The sequence below is a fragment of the Nothoprocta perdicaria genome, unplaced genomic scaffold (assembly GCF_003342845.1).
Source record: "Nothoprocta perdicaria isolate Ctin4 unplaced genomic scaffold, notPer1 scaffold_74, whole genome shotgun sequence".
Classification (NCBI taxonomy): domain Eukaryota; kingdom Metazoa; phylum Chordata; class Aves; order Tinamiformes; family Tinamidae; genus Nothoprocta; species Nothoprocta perdicaria.
In genome coordinates this window covers 2,982,083-3,004,393 of record NW_020456021.1, presented here as the reverse complement: position 1 = coordinate 3,004,393, position 22,311 = coordinate 2,982,083, and the positions used below count along the sequence as shown (strand labels likewise).

At 37.6% G+C, this 22,311-nt stretch overlaps 1 protein-coding gene across 1 annotated transcript in view; it reads left to right on the top strand.

Moving 5' to 3' along the window:
* The window catches only part of COL12A1 (collagen type XII alpha 1 chain), a 92,440-nt gene that overhangs the window by 788 nt on the left and 69,341 nt on the right, over nucleotides 1-22,311 (top strand). Inside the window, exons 2-13 of the mRNA XM_026051259.1 lie at nucleotides 1,925-2,032; nucleotides 10,210-10,326; nucleotides 11,093-11,236; nucleotides 12,118-12,174; nucleotides 12,866-13,129; nucleotides 13,239-13,403; nucleotides 13,692-13,865; nucleotides 14,543-14,833; nucleotides 15,050-15,652; nucleotides 17,059-17,331; nucleotides 19,663-19,935; nucleotides 21,312-21,584. Of these exons, the coding sequence (XP_025907044.1) occupies nucleotides 1,960-2,032; nucleotides 10,210-10,326; nucleotides 11,093-11,236; nucleotides 12,118-12,174; nucleotides 12,866-13,129; nucleotides 13,239-13,403; nucleotides 13,692-13,865; nucleotides 14,543-14,833; nucleotides 15,050-15,652; nucleotides 17,059-17,331; nucleotides 19,663-19,935; nucleotides 21,312-21,584 (2,707 nt within the window). The 5' untranslated portion in view covers nucleotides 1,925-1,959. The remainder of the gene's footprint in view (nucleotides 1-1,924; nucleotides 2,033-10,209; nucleotides 10,327-11,092; nucleotides 11,237-12,117; nucleotides 12,175-12,865; nucleotides 13,130-13,238; nucleotides 13,404-13,691; nucleotides 13,866-14,542; nucleotides 14,834-15,049; nucleotides 15,653-17,058; nucleotides 17,332-19,662; nucleotides 19,936-21,311; nucleotides 21,585-22,311) is intronic.

Here is a 22,311-nt window from a genome sequence, read left to right as displayed (position 1 = left end):
TGGTCGCTTAAGATCAGGGGTAAAACCTTTAGCCCTGCTCCGCAGTCTGCTTTTTTTTTTTTATTTTTTCTCAAGTGGTCGCTTAAGATCAGGGGTAAAACCTTTAGCCCTGCTCCGCAGTCTGCTTTTGTCCCAATACAGCCAGGAGYGTCTGCTTCCTCTGCCTCCTTTAGAACACCCAAGCTTGAGAGAAGGGAACGAGGTGTTGGCTAGGTGGTGGTGTTGGCTAGGTGGTAAAAGGCATGTTTCGGCTGATAATTTTCTTCCATAAAATATATGTATGTWTGAGGCATGGCAGTCTTGAGGCAGCAGCAAAGAATGAAGTTCTAGCTGACTTTGCGCGCCTGTTCACTTCTGGTGCGCTTTGCAGGGATCAGAAGATGGCACTGCAAGCCCACACAACAGCGCAGGCACTAAAATCCCTTAGCCCCGAGTTTCACAGGCCGGGGAGCTCCTGCAACATCCCACAAGGAGGATGTCCTCCAGGCTTGCCGTTTCCCACACAGAGCAGGGAAAGGGTTACGGAGCTCTCTAGAACCAATTAATATTAAATTTCAGTCCTTCTTATGTTAGAGATGGGGACTTGTTATGGTCAATATCATAGTTCTTTGCGCTTGCGGGAGGAATCATTGAACGGAAACAATTGCTCCTTTTTTTCTTCCTGTAGTTTTTGGTAGTCCTGGTTGCTGCAAGTATGCAGCAGTCCAGAGGGAGCTGTGAGCTTCGGTGCCAGTAGCTGGGAAGAGTGTTCTTGGATCTCGAGAGTGTCTGGCCACTAAAGAAACGTGTTTTGCCGTTTAGTTCCTTAGATGGCAGGAAAATATACTCCTCTCTAGCTGTTTCTGCGGAGCRGTGATTCATGTATTTTTCTCTTTTTGTCTGGCTTTTGGCACTTTACTTGTGAGATCTGTTGCCTTGTTGCTGGTAGAATTCTCTTTCCTCCAGCCTAATTATGATATATGAGGTACTTACAACTTTATTCAAATAAATCACCCTGCCCTATTACTGAGCATAAAAAAGGGCACTTTTTAATGTATGTAATGAAATGTTTTTATGTATGTAATGAAAGCTGTATATATTAACTCTTACCTAGACAAAATCTGTATGGAAGTTTTACTGCAGTAATTTGGGGTAATTTGTTGTGACCTTGAGCATATAGAGTTATAAAGGGAATGCTGCTTGCAGTCAGGAGCCACTGAATCAGCCTAATTCCCACCTATTTTGTCAGGTAACCTATAGTGGTTGCAAGACTCATTCTCCTGCCTACTTTTTTTACAATGTATTTTAAAGGCATTTTCTCCGAGAATGTGTAAATGAATTATCAGATGTTGAAACGTGGTGGCTAGGCAGACGTTTCAGATTTCAGCTGTGAGCTACCCGCACTTCTGCAAAATCTATTTCAGCCCTTCAAGAAATGAAGAATTGCACAGTTGTAGGCAGAACCCCTTAAAAAAAAAAGTTATTTTACTGCACTTTCCAAACTGCCCTGAGACCACTAAAATGCGGTTAACTAAGTGCTTCAGCAGTTGTGGAAAAGGAACCACATGAAATGCCCAGCTGGAAGAGACATTTGGGGGCTGTGGGGTGGCAGTGATGCTGGTGGAGCGGCCATGGAGTGGGGCTTGTGGCGGGAACGCGGCCGTGCCGGGGACGYGTGGCCCGTTATTGCCAGGCGGGACCCTGTGTGAGTCGTGGCGAGACCTTGCGGTTTCAAGTCGGCTTCCAAGGAGAGAGCTTCCAACCTGGTCCCGTGGGCGGGGGGCTGGGGGAGAGAGGAACAAAGTGGCATCTGCAGTGCTCCGTTTTTTTTGTGTTTCATGAATACACCCACACTGCCCTCTAATCCGGGCATCTTGTACCCTTCTTTTTTCTTCCTCTTTCCTTATTTCTTTTTTTTTTTTTTTAACCCCCTCTGTGGCTGCAGATTCATTCATGTTGCTGTGACCCAGCGGCGCCGAGATGAAGACGGAGCTGTGCGCGGCGCTGGCCGCCCTCTGCGCGGCCGCCCTGCTCTCCTGCGCAGAGGCCGAAGGTAACCTCTGCCCCCCGGCCCGCTGGGCGACCAGCGAGCCCCTCTCCAGCTCCCCTCTGCTCTATTTTTGCGTGTAACTACTGCACTCTCTCTCCTTCTCTCCTTCAGAGAAACGCCTCTCCTTCCTTGCCCAGCTCCTTCTGTGCTCTCTTTCTTGCAGCTAGCCCAGACAAAGCGCAGCTCCTCCTCTCTGTCTCTCTGGTGTGCTGTCCACACCGTCCCGAGCAGCCTGCGGGCTGCCAGCAGCACTGAGGAGCCGTGCTCGACTCTGTCTGGTTTGGAGGAAAAAAAGAGTAATAACAAAAAAAAAAAAAACAAAAAAAAAACCCACACAGCACACCCCAAAGCTTTGAAATAAAATGCTCCCACAGAGTCCGTCTCTCTGCGCCTTGTGTGGTTTGTTCGGGCCGGTCCGGAGGGGACGCGTCGCTCCCTGGGCTCTTTTGGGCCTTTTTTCTCCATCCTCGTTGTCTTCTTTGTTTTCTTGTTGAGGGGCCCAGCCCAGCCTTGCTGGAGATGCGGGTCCCCAGCAGCATCCTGCCTCCCTCTCGATGCAAGGATGAAGCTTGGGAGAGAGCCATGTGGCCAGGTGTCCACCATGGTGCAGCCCATTATGATCCGTCTCCAGAGCTCTTGCCTCCCTGATGGACTGACAGCGAGTACGGGGGTAACCTTGTTTATGTTCTTACGTGTGAGTGGAATGGCTATAGTAGCAGTAGTAGTAATAGTATTTTTGTTAACAGTGTGTGCCAGGAAAAAAAAAAAGATGCAAGGCCCATCTTCATGCCTGCTCTGCAATGACTGTATATGACCTTTGGGGCCCAACTCCAGCTTAAGGTTAATCAAGCGTCTGGATTTGACCTCCTTCAAATGTTTTTGGAAAAGGAGAAGCCAGTTTCCGATAATTCAGCTTTTCCCTTCCTCCTCTTTCTGTATTGGATTGAAGCCGGTTGTCTGATGCTGCCTGTTGGGTTCCTCTCTGCATCTGGACGTGATGGCCTTGGCTCGTGGCTGCTATAAGCGCAGCAGCTAAGGAGCTCCTCCAGGGTATTTCCTCCTGCTGCAGCAGTGCTTGCTTGGGGCACGCACACTTCAGGAGACTGGCTTTCTGGAAACTATGATTTTCTGCTAGTAGTGGAACATCTGGTCATCCTAGGAGGGAATCCGCCTGCTGCCTTCCCTGTCACGCTACGCTGTTGTTGGCTGAGGAACCAAAAAGGTCATTTAAAGTCATTTCAGAGTTGCATTTGAAATGCGGGACCACTGCTCCAGAGAAAGCTGAAAAAATATGTGGTTTTGAGGGAAAAGGAGAGTGAGTGTATTTGTGCATTCTTCCCCATTTTTGGAAAGATCACATTGAGTGCTAGTCATGTTGTCCTGCTCCGTTGTTTGCATTTATGGGGGTATTTGCTTTGAAATAGAAGTGAGAATGATTAAACTAGCTGTAGTGTGGACTAAAACAGTAATTAGCTGGAGTACTGTTAGTGAAAGCTGGAAAAAATATGTTTGGAGAAGCATATAGGTACTGTAATGGTAAAACTAGATGCATTAGCAGTCAAGCTGCTCAAGTTAGTTTAATTCACATTTTGGGAGGAAAACCTTGGTTTTGTGAGTTGCAGAGCAGTTGTCCATTCAGAAATTCGTGTTAAATGCATAATCTATAGCAGTCAGCTTTCTTAAAGAAACATTTCATAACTCTGAGGTTTTGAAGTGCAGTGAAGTCTCTTGAGAAGGATGTGCAGTGGGAAATAGTGRTGCGGAATATGGAATATCAGAACCAAGGGTGCCTTAGGATTTGCTCCTGCAAAAACTACTTTTGTAGAGCTTTTCTGCAGCGTGTTTTTGTTTGTTTGTTAACACTAAACTGGCCATTTTTCTGTCCTGGTTTAACTCTGTGGTTTAATATTGAAATGTTTTGTACATTGCATATTGTATCTTACTTCTGGTCTTATTATAATCTTGCACCCGTCTGCTGAACTGAGCTGCTTCTGTGGACATTTATCCCGTTAGTCTGTTCCTCTACCTTTGAGGTTTGTTTGGCGCTGTCCTTTCCCTACCAGTCCTGTCCCAGGCTGTCAGTGCCAAAACACTTGTATGATTGGTGCTTCTGAATTGCACTTTTTTTTTTCCTATGGCTTTCACTATGGTTTTCAACAGAGATGCAGTTTGAATTTTGTTTCCTTCAGATACAGGTAGGCCATGAAAAAGCAAAAGGAGGAAAAGGAAGATCATTTTGTGTGACCACTTGTAGGAGTGGGCTGGAAAGGTGGAGTGAAGGCAAAGGGAGAGAAGAAGATGGTGTTTTTGGTCTCCTCTAGCCGTTGTTTTTCGGTCTAGCTTAGGAGTAGGTCTGCTGCTGATGTGCACAGATTTCTAAATAACTCCAGGATGAAACTTTTTTTTTCATCAGTGTTGCAGCTGCTCTGTGGTCCTTCGTGAGAGCAGTGCTCATGAGAGAAGCGGCTGTTGGCAGGCAGTGAGCTGCAGACATGACGATAGAGCCTTCCTACGGAAATAATCCAGTGCAGGAGTTTATATTTGGACATCTACTATAGCAGTAGAGGGGATAAAACCAACTAAAGTCTAAATAATGTCATGGTATTTCACCGGGAATGAGCCTGAGCGCAGCCTGACCATGGAAGCCAGTTCAGTTTTCAGGCTCTGCGTTTTCCTTTTTCTTTTAGAGTCAAATTCTACTTTTTCTGTGTTGCTATCCTGACTGCTCTGCTCGCAGCTTTGACTTCTTGTGTCAAATGTTATGATGTTATAGTTTATCATCTTTTTCTTGTCTCTTTAAGCTAGCGTTGTGGCACTGCAGTGCACTATGTGTACATCTTTGTGTCAAGCATTTGTCACTATTTGTTTTCCATCTGTGATTGCAAAGATCAAGGGGAAATCTATGTCCTTCTGACAGATAAGAAGGCTTTCATGTTTAAATCATGGGAGCCAGGGAGATCGGTATGCGAATAAGCTGTTAGCTATGATCTGAAGGTAATTGTGGCATACGGTATTGGGACTGGGCAGTGTGTTTTATTTGGTTTTCAAAGGCCCAAGAAAGGAATGAGATCATTTGTCTTGCATGACTTTTAGACCTTTGGTTGTGCCTCTTGAATTTGCTTCTGTGGTATTTTAATTAGTAGCATGTTATATTTCTGATTTGAAAGTTCTGAGTCTTTGACTTTTTAGGAACTGATTCAGACCTAGAAAAGTCTGCTATATGGTTAAAGACAGGGAAGGAGAGCATCACTGAGCAAGGTGTTTGTTCCCTGTGTAGTCCTACATGTAGAAAAACTGTTGTCAATTAAAGACMTGTCTGCAAGACATAAAATACACCAAGTAACAAGTAATTGCAGCACTGCAGTTATAGAGGATTAAAAAGTTCTCCATGTGTTGAATGCGTTCATTTTCATAGACTTAACTAGTTCAGAGAGGATCCAGAAGAGCTGAAGCTTTTTSCAAGTTCTTCACCTCCTTGGTGAAGAATTTGATTGTTGGGACCAGTTGATATCTGATCTCTGTATTTTGAGAAGCCAGTAACTGATTTCCAAGTTCCCTAAGAGAGATTGACTGCCTTACAGAATCTAGTAATTTTAAGTGTGAAAGAACAATCTATATTCATGAAGGTGACTAGTAAGTCCTTGCTTTTCCTACTGCTAACTAGAAGCAAAGTGTTTATGTGTATGTATAGAGATACCCATGCACACACATGCATATGTATGCACAAACATGCAGTATTTGCATGTGTATATACAACTGTGTTGTTACATTCATCTTCATAAATATGTTTTTGAAATGAAATATTTTCAGAGTATACTCATGTGACATCTTGTATTCTAAAGAAAATTTATATACATATATAAAATTTAAAAAATGCAAACAAACAGATGGCAATGTTTTTATGTTGTGATTGGCAATGGATATCTAACAAGGCTGAGAGGCTGCTGTATTACCTTGCTAGATTGATATTCATTCTTCCTCCCATTCCGTTTGGCAACATTGACTACAGAGGAACTTGACTGGGATGGTGATATAATTACTTGTGTCAACACAGATTCATGCCATAGATCAAGAAAAGAGTAAATGAGGCATATTGGTATCTATCTACCTCAGATGGGCTTATCTGAGTGAGACCAAGACTGGGCTTGTTCTTCAACTGCTATGGCCTGCTAACATGTTAATTTACGTACTATTCATAGTTATTTTTTTCCAGTGATGAAATTACAAATTTTGTTTCACAAAGAGATTGTGAATGATACCTTCTTCCAAATTATATCATTTAAAAATCTGATGTTAGATTAAAATGGCGTCATCTCCTTGTTATATATTTTTTAATCTTACTAGATATTCATTGATATCCTGAAGCAGTTACATTGCGTTATCTGTAAAAAGCTGTAGACTTTTATACATTAGGTTTGTATTACCTGTTAAGTAATACAAGCTTGTATAAGTCGTACATAACCTAAGAAAAATATCTTGCTCTATATTTTTGATTTCAGAAAATATACTGTTATTATATATGTATATAATGCAAAGAGTGGCAATGAATTAAGTATATTATGTTTGTTTTATTTTTTCTTTTGTGATATACAAGGAAGGAAGTTATCTTAATGGTACTTTTAAAAGAGGTGGAMGTTACTCATATGGAAATGTTAAATTGTATATTGACATACACCATTTTTTAACTTCACTGGCAATTTGTATGGGAACCATACATTTCTGCACGTCATAAATGAAATCAATGACTTTTGTGCCTGACTTAKCATAGTCTACGTGCAAGTATGGACTTCCATGACTTAAGAAAGCAAATTCAGTTTGGAATCCGTTCTCTATCTCCACTCCAAAGCAAAATGTGCATTTCTTCCTTCCAGCATTACACTTACTTACTCACATCTATTATAATACTTATGGGAATAGTGTAATACTACCACATGTTACAGCCATGATCCTGCACCTTGACAAGTCTATGAGAGGTTTTGAGAGGTTGATCATTGTTTTTGATGGATGCAGGATCAAGATGATCGACTCCATGCTATAAGTGTATGTGCAGTGAATAGGCCACTTGTGTGAATAGGTCACCGATAAGATTGCTTCCTTGAGTAAACTACTCTTATACTTAAGTTTTTGTAGAATGACATTTTTAAAGTTTGTGCCTCTCATTGGACAACTCCCATCAGTACCAGGGCATTTTGTTCATACAAGTCTGCATCCATATTACAGCTGCATTATCTTTCCAGTTATCTTTCCATTCCATTATCTTTCTGCATTCCCTTGCAGAAGAAGATTTTTAATAAGGCTGAATAATAGTTGCGGTGTTTGATTATAAGAGTAAGATTTTTATTATCTAAATATTTTGCTGAACTTCAGATTGACTTAAAACATTCAATCATATGACCATGGTTTGGTCATGATGTTAAAGCCAGTTTCACATGGGTGAAACGTGGTCCGTGTGAAGGTCTATGGATGTTTGTGATGTTCTGTGTGAGAATCAAAGGCTTGCAAGCCAGACGAGTCTTTTGTCACTCGAGTAGCATTCATCTAGAAGACATTTTGATGACATTGGATTCAAAGCTGCTTCTTTTATCACTTGGGCAAAGGTCCTTTTGAGAATTCAATGGGAGAAATACTAAGTGTTTTAATTTATAAGACAAAGATGAGAATGAATGGATTTAAATGGCATCAATGAAGATTCAGGTTAGGTGTCAGGAATGAGTAGTTCTGTGATGATACAGGAACTGAGTCACTGGAGTTGTTCCTAGAGGAAGCTGGTGGACTTTGCAACAGTGGAGGTCTTTAAGAATCATCTGAGCAAACATGTCAGGGATGACATGAGACGGCTGACCTTGTCTTGGTCATGGGATGGACTGGGGCACTTCTAAGGTCCTCCTCTACAACACAGTTGTTTTATAAGTCTATGAACACGTGGATGAAAGGATACATGAACTAAGTATTGTTGTGCTATTCTTTCTAACTGCCAAGTTCCACATTTGAATTATCATATGGATTAAAGTCCTTTAAAATATTAAAGACTTTTCCTCACAGTCAGTTTTTCAGTTTATCTGGAATCCGGTCATTTGGATATCAACAAGTTGGGCTGCTGCTGTTCTTCAGCAGTAAAAGCCTAAAGTCTCTGCTGCAACAGGTCAATTTACTTGCAAGGTTGGTGGCACTATTTTTTCCATGTACTGATTTTTTTTAAAGCATGCTCAGGTCAGTTGTCTCTGCCTTTGCATTAAATTTGTCCTGAGCCATTGCTACTGAAACAATATTTTATAATGATATTCTTAGCACTTAGATGTATTTTACTATTAACACTGGTTGCATGACTTTGATACTAAGTAACTACTTTGCTTTCTCTAGCAATGTGATTACAGTAAAGAGAATGATGAATAAACTGTGCATGCACGTTAATGGTCTAATCTCACTGCCTGTGTATGGACAATAGGAAAAATAACATTTGCTCCAATACTAGTGTATCTGTTATATCAGTAATACAAAGCCATATTATCCTATGGTTGGAAATGGCAGCAAATTAAAAGCAAAAAGAATGCCTATACAATATATTTCATTTTCAATTTTTCAATTGCAATATTATTTGTTATAGTTGTACAGAAACTTATCCTAAGTACATTCTAGCATTTGTTTCTTTATCTGCTTTTTAAATTATTTTTAAAAAACAAAGCAACCAATTGTATCTGAGATTTGATGGAGATCTTCCATGAAGCAGAGAAGATCTGACTATTAAAAATGCCTGCAAAACTGTCTAAAGTAGTGAAGGAGAGTATGGCTGAATCTAATCTTACTTTGTAGACCTACTTAAACAATAATGTATAATACACCTACCATGCACTGACAGTGAGTCAGTAAAATACTGCATGAATAAGCATGACAATTTTACGAAGGGAATATCATTATAAAATATTTATGAAACGTCTTTGTGCAGTGAACCTTGTACATGGAGGCTTTTGTCCATTGTGGGAAGCTAAAAAAATAATAATCAACATTTTCTGTACATATGCATGATGCTGCCGAATAGCATATTTCTTTCTGTACTGTTCAGTTACTTCTGTCATCAGCTCCTACAAGTTTTATTTGCAGTCATTTGTTCAGATCACTGGCGCCCTCTTCACTGTTTTCTATAAATTCTGTGAATAAATGTCCATAAATATACTTTGATGTTGTCTTTTCATAATTAACCATTGTGTTATATGGAACCATACTGGCATTTTATGTTAAAATGCCACTACTAGTATGGGTACACCTGCTGCAAAGGGAACATGAAAACAAGTTTACACCATGGAAATTGTTCAGCAGTTTGGTGTAAACAGGTAGAATCTTGATTTTATGATTTTTTTTTTCATGAGCTCAAATATTTAGACAAATTACAACCATTACTATGTATTAACCCCTTAGTTCCTGTGCTCTTTGCAGCCATAAGCAAACTAGACTTTAGTGGCTTCTAGGAACAAAGGGGTAGAGCTCTCACCTTTTTGAAATAAAATGATACTTCAATATGTAATTATTACTGGTATACATTTTAAATGTATATTCCTATCTAGTACCCAGTAAAAATTGCTTTATTTAGCATTAAGTGCTCAATCATTCTCTCTGTTTCTAAAAATATTTTTTCTCTGCCAAGTTTCTAGATTCAGTCAAATATAATTGGTAAGAAATATGACTATGCAGAGGCTTAAAAAGCTGAGTAATCCTTTGCTGTCTAATTAAGAAGAGTACTGTATTCTCAATGTTTAAATGATCTCATAGTGTTGTAAGCAGGTTGTGATTTGGCATGCTTGTATGAATTGCACCCAGCATGTACAAAAATTCCCTTAATTGTTATGTGAAACGTTTGCATATGTGGTGATTATCTGTGAACTCATTGTACATGTATCCAAATGTGTTTTCTATTGTGCTTGATTTTGCTGGCCATTCTTGAATGTCTTGGCAACTCAAGAAACATATGTTCTGTGCTGTCCTYTGTAATGCGTATTCTCTTTGATGTTTCGTCATATTTCATCAGCTTTTATTTTACTCTTTTCCAACAATATATCTATATATTTGTTGGAAACAAATTTATGCAAAGACAATTGTAGTAAGCTTTGCTCAACGTTATTTTATTTATTCATTTTCCAAAGCTCMTTCAAGCTTTTAAACATCTATCCGGTATAAATCTTTTACAGTTGATCCACCATCAGACTTGAATTTTACAATTATAGATGAACATAATGTTCAAATGTCATGGAAAAGGCCACCTGGCGCAATAGTGGGTTACAGGATAACGGTGGTCCCTACAAATGGTGAGCTTTATAAAATTTTATTATATTATTAAATATTTTAAAATATACAGTCATTCTTACTTGTATCAAAGCTAGGTGTTAGAATAGATGTTCACATCTTTCTCAAGTTTATTATTGAGTCTGGATAGCAGCAAAGGGTCTAGACGAAGGAGCTGTGGTTGTTCCAAGTGAAGAGTTTTTCTTATCATAGTTTTTACTCTTTGAGGCTGCAAGTAGTTTTAGATGCTTTACCATGGGAACGAACCAGATGAAAGAATCACTTGCTCCTTCTTTGTGCTYTTTCCTTAAATTTCCTTTAAATTATGGAATTGTACTGTATTTCATTTGAGTTCTTTTCCCAAGGGAAATATTGCACATCCAAGAAAGCAGCAGTGATGTCACACATCTGATAATGGCTGTATAAGACATCCATTATTCCATTTTGCTTAGAGAAATAATCTGTGTAATAGTGATATTGGATCAGTATTGGACCATGATTTGTTTATGGTAGCAGGTTTTGTATGCCCCTTTTGGGTTTTAATTTCCTGGAATTTATTGGGCAACAAATTCAATAATTTTGTCCATTATTGAAAACAGTTTCGTTTGAAGTTTAGTATTGCAAAATCATGATTTAGGAAAGAGAAAAGTGTATTCTCTAAAGCTGTCATTGGGTATCTATCTAGATAGATCATTCTCTATTGCTTTTTTATTCTTTGATTATGTGAAACTTGTTATTGATATTACTTGATTGAAGCGTTGTATTAACTCTTTTATATGTTTATTGTAGATGGACCTACTAAAGAATTTACTCTTTCACCTAGTACTACTCAAACAGTTTTATCAGATCTTATACCTGATCTAGAGTATGTTGTATCAATAGCTTCATATGATGAAAGAGAGGAGAGTCTACCTGTTTTTGGCCAACTGACAAGTAAGTATATGCAGTAAGTTAGAAAACCAAATAACTCAGCTAAGTGTTCAATCACAGAACTTCACTTCACTTCTTTCCAGTTTCCTGACAAAATTTTGATATGTTCTTAAGTTCTTCTCAAATATAGCTTCCCCATTAAACATAATTCTTAGTAAAAGCCAAGATATTTTATTGAACATAAGGGGGGACTAGCAGCTTGTAGAGAATTGTTTGCAGGAGGCTATTGGTTTTCTTGAAGCAGACCTACTTCAAAATAAACTGCCTCTGCTTAAGGGAAGACTCTCATTGACCTCAGGAAGAAATTTATCAGTCCAGAATTCTTTCCAAAAAAAAGAAAAAGTTAATTACTCTATTATTACTCTATCAGGTGATACAATATATCTGTATATCTTATACAGATACAATATATCTGTATAAGAATATACGGAGTTCACATTTATATGCTTTATATTTATTAATTGTAATTTAATTACAGTAAACTATCTTCTATGATACATTTTTTTTTCTGACTTTGTCTCAGACTTCTCAAACAACATSAGGAAAGTTCCTTATGAGGATTTTCCATGTATGTTAGAGAGGAGTAATATTGGTATTGTATCCAGAGAGATTGCTATTCATTTTCAGGAAAATACTTAAGAGACACATAAGGGAAGAGAACTTTTAATTATTTTTTTTTTCTTTTCATTTATTCTTGRTTGCCTTGAATATTATGTTATTAAATCTATAAGTATAGATAAGGTAGTCATAACTTGTATTTATGTATCTGCACACTGATGCTTGTTAGAAGGCCTAATTCCTTATTCAATTTTCTTCTTAAATGTTAAATTTAATTTGCAGTCTCATTTCCTCTTTTAATCTTGTCTGTATTGTGCTTTATACAGTTCAGACAGGTGGTCCAGGAATACCAGAGGAAAAGAAGGTTGAGACTCAATTACAAAGTAAGATGATTTGTCTTTCAAGATCTCAAATGTTTTAGATTATTTGAGAGCTGTCTTTAAAACCCACAAAGCTAAGCACTGTTCCAGTGTTACTTAACAAAAAAACTTCTGTTATTTTTAATCTTATCTATTCTTAAGAAAGTTTGGGAAAGGACTAAAATGGAAGGAATTTGTAGCTGTATTGTAGGAATGAGATGCAAAATTGGTACTGAAGCTACAAATTTCATTTAATTAATCAACCCCATGCAGTCTTATGAGCATGTCTGTTCTATTAAGAGGTATTGTGCTGCAGATGCAAAGCATTGCAGAAGAAACTGTGCAGCTATTATGGGGAGCTAAAGATGGATAACAGAAATGAAAACAAAATGAAATGAGCCAGAACATCAAACTGTTTCACAAAGTTATGTATATGAGGTGTCATCTGCTATGGGATAACAGATCTTGTGGAATACAGTAAAGGGGTGTAAAAACTGATTTCCTGGGGGTGACAGCTCTCTTTTGGTATTGGTAACTAAAATATATGGATATTTTCCTAGGTGATCAATACTTTACCAAATAAGATTTTTCAGATAAGACCAGTCTGTTTTGACTTTTATATTTTAAGTTTCTGTCAGATGTTTCTCACTGATTTGTAAGCATGCAATTGCTCATCTGCTTATATTTATATGCTTTTTTTTTGTTTGTTTTCCAGGATGCTCTATAAGTGCAGTGACAGATTTGGTTTTCCTGGTAGATGGTTCTTGGAGTGTAGGGAGAAGTAACTTCAGATATATTGTGGACTTCATGGTTGCCCTTGTATCAGCTTTCGACATTGGGGAAGACAAGACAAGAGTTGGAGTTGTTCAGTACAGTTCAGATACAAGAACAGAATTCAACTTAAATCAATATTTTAAAAGAAGTGATCTTATTGATGCAATTAAAAGGATACCTTACAAAGGTGGCAATACAATGACAGGTACAGATTTCTCATGTTTGTGTTTGTGCAACATTCAATCTTATACTTGAACTTTGCTTTAAGTCTTCTTTCATACCTAATAAAATACATCTTGTATTGTTGTTTTTAGGTGAAGCTATTGATTACCTGGTTAAAAACACCTTTACTGAGTCTGCTGGAGCAAGAAAAGGCTTTCCTAAAGTAGCAATTGTCATTACGGATGGAAAAGCTCAAGATGAAGTAGAAATTCCTGCAAGAGAGCTTCGCAACATAGGAGTTGAAGTTTTTTCTTTAGGTACATTGAAATTTTTCAATGATTGAGTTTTATAGCTCTTACATGGAGGGTAGGAAGAGACCGACAGAGATAGTTTGAACCTTGGCATTAACAARCATATCACATTAGTCCATAAGTTGAAGGTGTAGTTTATGAACTTATTGCATCAACTTTTCATTTGTTTAATTTGATTATGATGACAGGACTCARTTCAACCCAACTTTACTCCAGAACATTCTGATACTTTACAATCACAAATATTGGTACTTTATGACTGCTTAAAATGATCCTGTCTATTTCAACTTTTAGGAATCAAAGCAGCAGATGCAAAAGAACTCAAGGTAATTGCATCTCAACCTTCCCTGAAGCATGTTTTCAATGTGGCTAATTTTGATGGGATTACGGACATACAGAATGAAATTATCTTGCAAGTGTGCTCTGGTGTTGATGAACAACTTGGTGAATTGGTTAGTGGAGAAGAAGGTGAGATACTTTATACAAATGTGTTTATTGACTTCACCTTATTCAGATGCACATTTGAGGAAGCTGTCACTACTTTCTTTGCTTTATTTCTGAAATCAGTACAGAAAATRGGTTTCAGCATTGTACATGTAAATGCAGGAGGGCAGAACATGGGACCGTAAGTAGATCTGGAATAGCTCCATTATTGCATAATTCCTACAGCAACATAATAACTTTGAGTGATCAGGGTCTCATACTACCAATTTTGACATAGGCTTCACTTCTATGGCAAAAATATACCAAAGGGAAAAATCAGTTTGGTAAAAGGATTGTAGTAACTAGTTCTTCCTTGCCCAAAATGGCAGCAGAAATAATGTGACTGTCATAGTGCTCTGCTTGTGCCTGTATTCATTCACATTGTCTACCATGTTCCTGTTGGAGATTTTACCTCTAAGASAGTTTTTTCCCTGGAAGCTCTGTGACATTTAGCAGGGGGAACATGTGCACTATTTATATTTCTGATCTCTCTCTGCTGCTCCTTTTTGATTCTCCTGTAATTCAGTTGTGTTTATTTATGATAAAAATAATTGTGTTTTTTAATAAATAGAAAAAAATTAAGTAAATTAATTTTTGAAAAAAAAATCAGAAATAAAAGAGTGGAAAAAATCTGTTTATGATTGTATTTTGATTTCTTTCAGTGGTGGAGCCTCCTTCAAATCTCTTGGCTGCTCAGATCTCCTCAAAATCTATTAGGATCACTTGGGATCCATCCACAAGCCAAATAACTGGCTATAGGGTGCAGTTCATTCCAATGATAGCTGGTGGAAAACAACATGCACTGAATGTGGGGCCTCAGACTACTGCTCTGAATGTAAAAGATCTCTCTCCGGACACAGAATATCAAATTAATGTTTATGCAATGAAAGGACTGACCCCCAGTGAGCCAGTAACTATAATGGAAAAAACACAACAAGTAAAAGTTCAAGTGGGTAAGTTAGCAATTGCTCTATTMATTTCATATTTTTTGTTGTTGTTGTTTACATCTCTGATGCTCACTTTAATATTATACCTTTGCTAAATCTAAAAACAACTTAAAACAGTTTACTTATTTTATAAGTAAGTGGCTATGATGCATATTTAGGAYGCAGTTGAAATGTTTTTGGTATTGAGTGCTTGTTTATAGTGGTGATTTTTTCTCTTTACAGAATGCTCACGTGGTGTGGATGTAAAAGCTGATGTTGTGTTTTTAGTGGATGGCTCCTACAGCATTGGTATCGCCAATTTTGTTAAAGTAAGAGCCTTTTTGGAAGTGTTAGTTAAAAGCTTTGAGATATCACCTCGAAAAGTACAGATAAGTCTTGTCCAGTACAGCAGAGATCCCCATATGGAGTTTTCTTTGAACAGATTCAACAGAGTGGAAGATATAATTCAGGCTATTAACACCTTCCCCTACAGAGGTGGATCTACCAACACAGGCAAAGCGATGACATATGTGAGGGAGAAAGTATTTGTTACCAGCAAAGGATCAAGACCAAATGTGCCAAGAGTCATGATTCTTATTACTGATGGAAAATCATCAGATGCATTCAAGGAACCTGCTATAAAGCTGAGAGATGCAGATGTAGAAATATTTGCAGTCGGTGTGAAGGATGCAGTGCGTACAGAGTTAGAAGCAATTGCTTCACCTCCTGCTGAAACTCATGTTTACACAGTGGAAGATTTTGATGCTTTCCAAAGAATATCATTTGAACTTACACAGTCTGTCTGCCTACGGATTGAACAGGAACTGGCTGCTATTAGGAAAAAATGTAAGTCACTACTGTTTCTTGAAGGAACACACACACACACACACACACACACACACACACACACACACACACAAAAAGAAAATAATCCAAAACAATTTTTTACCTTCTTAGGCTCATAAACCACTTGATGTTGATGAAATTGGTCATGCATAAATGATTAATAGCTGGGAATTTGGTTTTCATTTTCAATGATATTAAAAGCAATGACAAAAGATTAGTAGAGAAATGGAGGTGAAAAAATGCTGGAGAAATAACTTGTTTCCTYGCCTTCTAGATGTCTAGGAAATTATTAGAGTGTGTCAGTCTGGAATGACCTTAGTGCATTTGCTCTGCTTTCACACTGCTGCAAAGCAGGTTCAGTTACACTACAGTCATTCTCCCTTAGCTGTCCAAAATGCGGTAGTCTAAAGTTGTCATTTACAATTTTAAAGGCAATAGAGTAAAGTTGAAAATTTAAGAGGGTGATTTGATTAAATTTTAGGGTGAAATGAATGGCCTTCTTTACTGGCCCTCTGTCTTCAACAACTGCAGAGACAAGACAATTTTAAACAGCTAATGTGAGGTGAGATTTCAATCTCATCCTAACTGTAAAGTCTGAAATTAATTAGTACATGAAAGTCTTCAAATGTTTCCAAATATAGTCGAGCTTGGTTAATGTTTCATATTTAAAGGATGTCGAGATGTCTAGTTTTTCATCAGCTGGAGTTACTTATTAGTTGCACCCTCAGTGCCCCTACTTGTATTTCATAGAGCACTAACACTGAATAGCCCTCGCGTTGAAAACCCCACTCTCTTTAAAAATAAGCCTTTTGTTTCAGGATAGCTTTGAGGAATAAACCAGCAAAGCAGCCTTTGTTTTAAAGGGCTCAAGCAGTCTTAACATCCCCACTGTTAGGCTGACTAGGCCAGCCAAAACAAGCCCAGGATGTCAGGTTTGTGTTTGTGCCTCATGTCGAGTTCCTTGTTTCTCCTTCTAATTCCATTCCTGAAAAAATACTGGGATTCACTTTGTCCTCTTCAAAAAGACTAGGATTCTCAGCTTCCAATGGGGACATGATGTTATTGCTGCTCATGAGGCACACTGAAAAGAGAAAACAATTTGATTAGCAGATTCTGAACTAAGTTTTCAGATCTGAAAAGAGCAGTCTTGTTAGATGACATTTAGAAATTCCTGAGTTGGTGCTTCTACTCATCTTATGATTTGAGTCAAACTGGATATGATCTTCATGAAATTTGACAGCTATAAGCAAGTGCGGGGAACAACTACTGTTGCACATAAAACCAAGCATCTGTTCAATCAGAATAAAATGTACAATTGAGGAATGTTTTTGGCTTATATTAGAGATTTTGTGTTAAAAAATATTCTATCAAGTATGTCTCATAAATGTGTTTTTATTTCCATGCAGCTTACATACCTGCAAAGAATATGGTCTTTTCTGATGTAACGTCWGACAGTTTCAAAGTGAGCTGGTCTCCAGCTGGATCTGAGGTTTTGTCTTATCTCATTAAATATAAAGTAGCTGTCGGTGGAGATGAATTCATTGTTTCAGTACCAGCTTCAAGTACTAGCTCAGTTCTCACCAATTTACTGCCTGAGACTACTTATGCAGTCAGTGTGATTGCTGAATATGAAGATGGTGATGGCCCTCCCTTGGATGGAGAGGAAACTACTTTAGAAGGTACGTTTCCCATTATTTGCAGACATAAAAAAAAAAGTAGTGTTCAAGTAGGAATTCATTTACTTTAGAGAATAGGAAACTAGCAGCTAGTGCTGAGAAGTTGTATTGGTGTGGGAGGTGGAGAATATGTCTTTGTGTTTAGTGAAGACATAAGATTCCARTAATACACCAAAGTTATATTGTTAAGATTGAATTTTAATTTCCCTAAAAGTTGGCTGGGTGCTGTGTTTCTCTACAGTTKTGTTTCTCTTTTCTGATGAAGTATAATGCTGTACATAATAAATACATTGACTTGTATTAATAGACATTTAATAATCGTGAGCCTTGTGCAGGAATAAATGTTGTCTTTAATACGTTTAAAGTCAAGCATGTACCTAGGTAGTTAGTTATACTGTAGTTTATATTAATAGAAATTCTGTTTTTATATACCTACCATAGSCTTAGTTTTTAATCAGCTGTTCTGTTCAGAATTTCATGGCTCTGATCCTATAACTTGTACTGAGTCAGAACTTGTGTTGATGCTGGTTRGAATTTATGTGAGGAATGCCTAAAAGTTTAAGCATGGTAGCTGGACTCTTCGTTGACAGAGTTGTCAAGATGCTCTTTTAATGATTTGAAAGACTAGTGTTCCAGTAAATGTGATTTTCTGTTGCAGTAGTTGAATATTCAGAGAAGTCCAATTCATATCTTTCTTTTATTACCAGTCAGTTCCTTTTTTCATTTTTCCATTCTGCATTTTTTACCTTTAGTGATGTAAATGATTCCAGAGAAGCATGGAAATTTGTTAATTGTGCTTTTCTTGTAGGATTGATTAAAAATACACGTTTATAAAATAGCTTAGTTTGGATGGTAACTTTGAAAGATAAAGGTTTTGTTGGTCCTGTTGGCACCAGTCRAAATGTTTTTGCCACACATAACTTTCCCTTAGGGAAAAAAAAGATAAATTCTTGGCTGATTGAATCTGTGGCTTGTAAGTGTAAGGACAGGAAAAGGAACGGCTTTAATAAAAATAACCAGTGTTATTTTATTGTAATTACTATCGCATTAAATAGTTGTCAGCATCTTAATCAATCAAGATTTCATAAATTTGAAAGTCTTGAGAGAATCAACCTCTTCTAAAACCCTGCAAAGGTCAGCATCTCTCCGTGCAGATCTTTGCTAGCAATTTGGACAAGACAGCCTTCTTTACTACTTTAGCTTTTGAGAGTTCTGACAGTATTGTGATTGTGATAAGTGCAAAACAAAGCTATTTTCTTTAAAACTGGAAATATTAATTGCTCTACTCTTAACCAGACTGTAACTGAAAACCAAAGAATATTATTTCTGGCATATAATATTTCAACTTTTTGTAAAATTTCAATTTACTTTATGTAAATGGGAAATATGAAAACTCAAGTTTTTGAGTTTTTGCCTCAATTATAATGCTACTTCAAGGCATTTTGTGATACATTTGATTCTGATGAATGTGGCAGGAGTTAGGTCCTGCTTTAATATACCCATTAAGTTTGTGAGAAAAAAATTGATCTGTTGCTATATTTTTCATCAAGGAGCCGGTTAGGTTAAACGGTACACTATATTTTTTGTGCCCTCTCCAGTAACAAACCATGTCTAACTTTAAAATGGAGACTTAGTTCAGAATTCTTTTTTAAACTAATATGTAACTGTTTTTAAACTGATACAGGTTGTATTTTGGTTTAGAAAATTTAACTTGAAGAAAAAAAAATTACTTTTTTTCTCCTATTGCCTTTACCTTAGCTGTTTCTTAAAACTGAAGGGTTGCCTGTGTGCAGTCAGATGCATCTGGCAACTGTTTATACCTGGAGAATGTGCAGAAGGAAATGGCCACAACAGTGAAACCTATAAAATTTCCTGTGTTAAGATGTTTCTTCACGGTGTGCTTAGATATCCCTCCCACAGTTCAGTTCTACCGATACTGTTAAACTGTAATCAGACTATCATCTGAGATGCAGAAGCAGTTGTATAAGTTGGAATTAATGTACTTTTGGAGACARCTTTTTTACACTGCTACTTGCAGCTCTGGTTTAAAATATTCAGGAATGACTAATGGCTTGAATTTACTTTAAAAGCAGTGGGAGGGCAGAATGATTTGCACCTCATGTGTGGTAGCCAACCTCCCCCCCACCCTACAAGGTACTTATCCGTCCAGAATTGGACACTGCAGAACTATGAGTCACTTTTTTACAATGTTAGCTGTGGTTCTGTTAATAACTTTAGGTACTCATATGAGTGGTGATTTTACTCCAGATACTGCTTGAYTGAAGGCAAATATTTACGAATTATATATTGATATATATATATATATATTTATAGTTAAAGGTGCTCCTCGAAACCTAAAGATAACAGATGAAACTACTGACAGCTTTATAGTTAGCTGGACTCCAGCTCCAGGGAATGTTCTGCGGTACAGGCTTGCCTATAGACCACTTGCTGGAGGACAGAGGAGAGAAGTGACTGTCTCAGCAAATGAAAGGTCAACTACTCTGCAGAACTTGATTCCAGATACAAGATATGAAGTGTCTGTTATTCCTGAGTATCAGTCTGGGCCTGGGAGTTCACTGAGTGGATACGCCAAAACTGATGAAGGTACATGGTCAATGCTGTGAATGTAGTGTGCTTGAGAAGAACTCCCTGCATGCTGACATACTCGTGCTGAAAAGAGAATAACCCAGATAGAGCCTTTTTTCTTTTTTTTTTTYCTTTCCTCTTAATTTCCTAATTAAGTGGTAGCTTGATATAATAGATATATAAAGTAGTTCTCATATAATTTATGAGAACTGTAATACTATAGATTGACCCTCCAACAATTAATGTGGCAAGCTAGCTTGAGTAAACAATCTACCATTATGTTTAATTGTCCTCCTGATTCTTCTTACTGCCCATGTTATATAATATGTGTCTTTTAGCAAGAGTTGGAAGCAAGGCATGAATGACACAGTTTACTAAAGTTATCACTGTAGCTATGGCTTTTGCTTAGACAGAAAAAAWTGTGATCTTCTAACAGGGCATCATACCATCAAAGGAAAATAATGACCAAGTTGATTCATTGGACATTTGTAGAACTGCATKAATCCATAGAGCATGATGAATTTATTGGACAAGTTGGCCTACAGGCAGATGAGGGAAGGAACTGTACAATCCTGAAAASAGTAAAATCATATTATACTAGTGCTAGTCTGGGCTATTCAGGAATTATTTTTCCTGCATTAAATTCTATGTTGTGGTACTTTAAAAAATAAACCACTTTATAAAATACCTAGAAGCAGTAATTTGTCCTGATCCAGAGAAGATTTACTTTTTAGAAAGTTGATCTGAGGGGATATGAGTAAAAACTTAATGCTATTAATTCTTTTGTTTTGATCTGAGTGGCTAGCATGATGAGTATTTCTTCTTTACCCAGAAGGGGCCATACCAATGAAATCAGCAAAACTTGGCACATCTTGTTTTAATGAGGAGCACTTGTTGGAGTGGACAATATGCAATAAAAAATTGCTAGCTGTTTTAAAACTGCTGCTAGGAATAGCAACAATAAATGAAGACCTTTTTTCTTTTTTCTTTTTTCTTTTTTTTCCTTCTACTAGTTGTATAGTCAAATTAAAAGCAGAATGTATGTCTCTAATTGCTTTGGGTCAACCCTTGCAATCCTTATTGAGGCAAAATCAGTGTCAGTGCAAGTGGTAATAAAACCTAGTGGTTATTGCATTAGACTTTTATGTGCTTTCGTCAGCAACATATAAGAGTTTGATGTGTTTATTTCCATACCAAAACGAAATAGCTTTTGAATATTGTTAATACATTGCAAGGAAATTACTTAGTTTTTTTCAGTAATACAATTCCAGAGAAACCTTTTCAAAAAGTCTACGGAAGAGGTTAACAAGATAATCTTTCTGTTACTATGATAAGTGCAAACCAAGAAATGAAACTTACTTCAACTCCTTTTCAACATTTTTTGATATGTGCAGTCCGAGGAAATCCAAGAAATCTGAGAGTTTCTGATGCTACAACATCAACGATGAAGCTGTCTTGGAGTGCTGCTCCTGGCAAAGTGCAGCAGTACTTTATAACTTACACACCAGTCGCAGGAGGGGAAACCAAGGAAGAGACTGTGAAAGGTGACACTACCTCAAAAGTGCTGAGAGGCTTAGACCAGGGGACTAGGTATGCATTGACTGTGTCTGCCTTGTATGCCTCTGGAGCAGGAGACGCCCTTTCTGGAGAAGGAGAAACACTTGAAGGTAATTATTTTTATTTATTCATTTTTTATCTGTACAGTCATTCATTCATTTGGTTACTGCTTCTACTACTACTACTGATGATTGTTCTTGATATAACAGAGTTAGTTAATGGAGTTAAAATATCGTTTCTTCTTTAAAACCTGCAGRGTTCCTACTGTACTGAAACAGAAAGATGTTCAGGGACTACTTTTGTGTTAGAGAAGCAGCATCAAGGCTAGGCGTAAGAGTGATGAGGGATAYCCTTTTTCTGCGTAACAAGAGCTAGAATGCAAGACTGAATGTTAGCAGAACACTGGCAGGGGCACGAGTAGGCACCAGAGATTTTCTTATAAGGATGGGAGGCTGCTGTCATTCTGCATGAGAGAGGAGAGTTTCCCTGTTGTTGTTCTCCATGAACATTCTCATAGTCATCTGCTCATTGTTAGAGGGTAGGGAAAGCCGCCTGCTAGGCCATGAAAGGAAGAGCAGCCGTGATGACCAGGCATGTATTGCAAGGAGTCTGCTGTTCCAGCTTGGTAGGCATGGTGCTTGAAAATGTCTTGTGAATGAATTATGTGGAAATAAAGCTCCTCCTTCAGCACTAGTGGGGTTATAGTAGGGGTGTACTTGGCTCTTAGCTCTCTTTTTGTTTATTATGTAGGTTTTAAAAAAAATCTCTTTTAAATAGAAAATTTTTAAAAGTCAGTATAATTTTATAGTCTTTATGCACAGAATGCATCCCACTAAA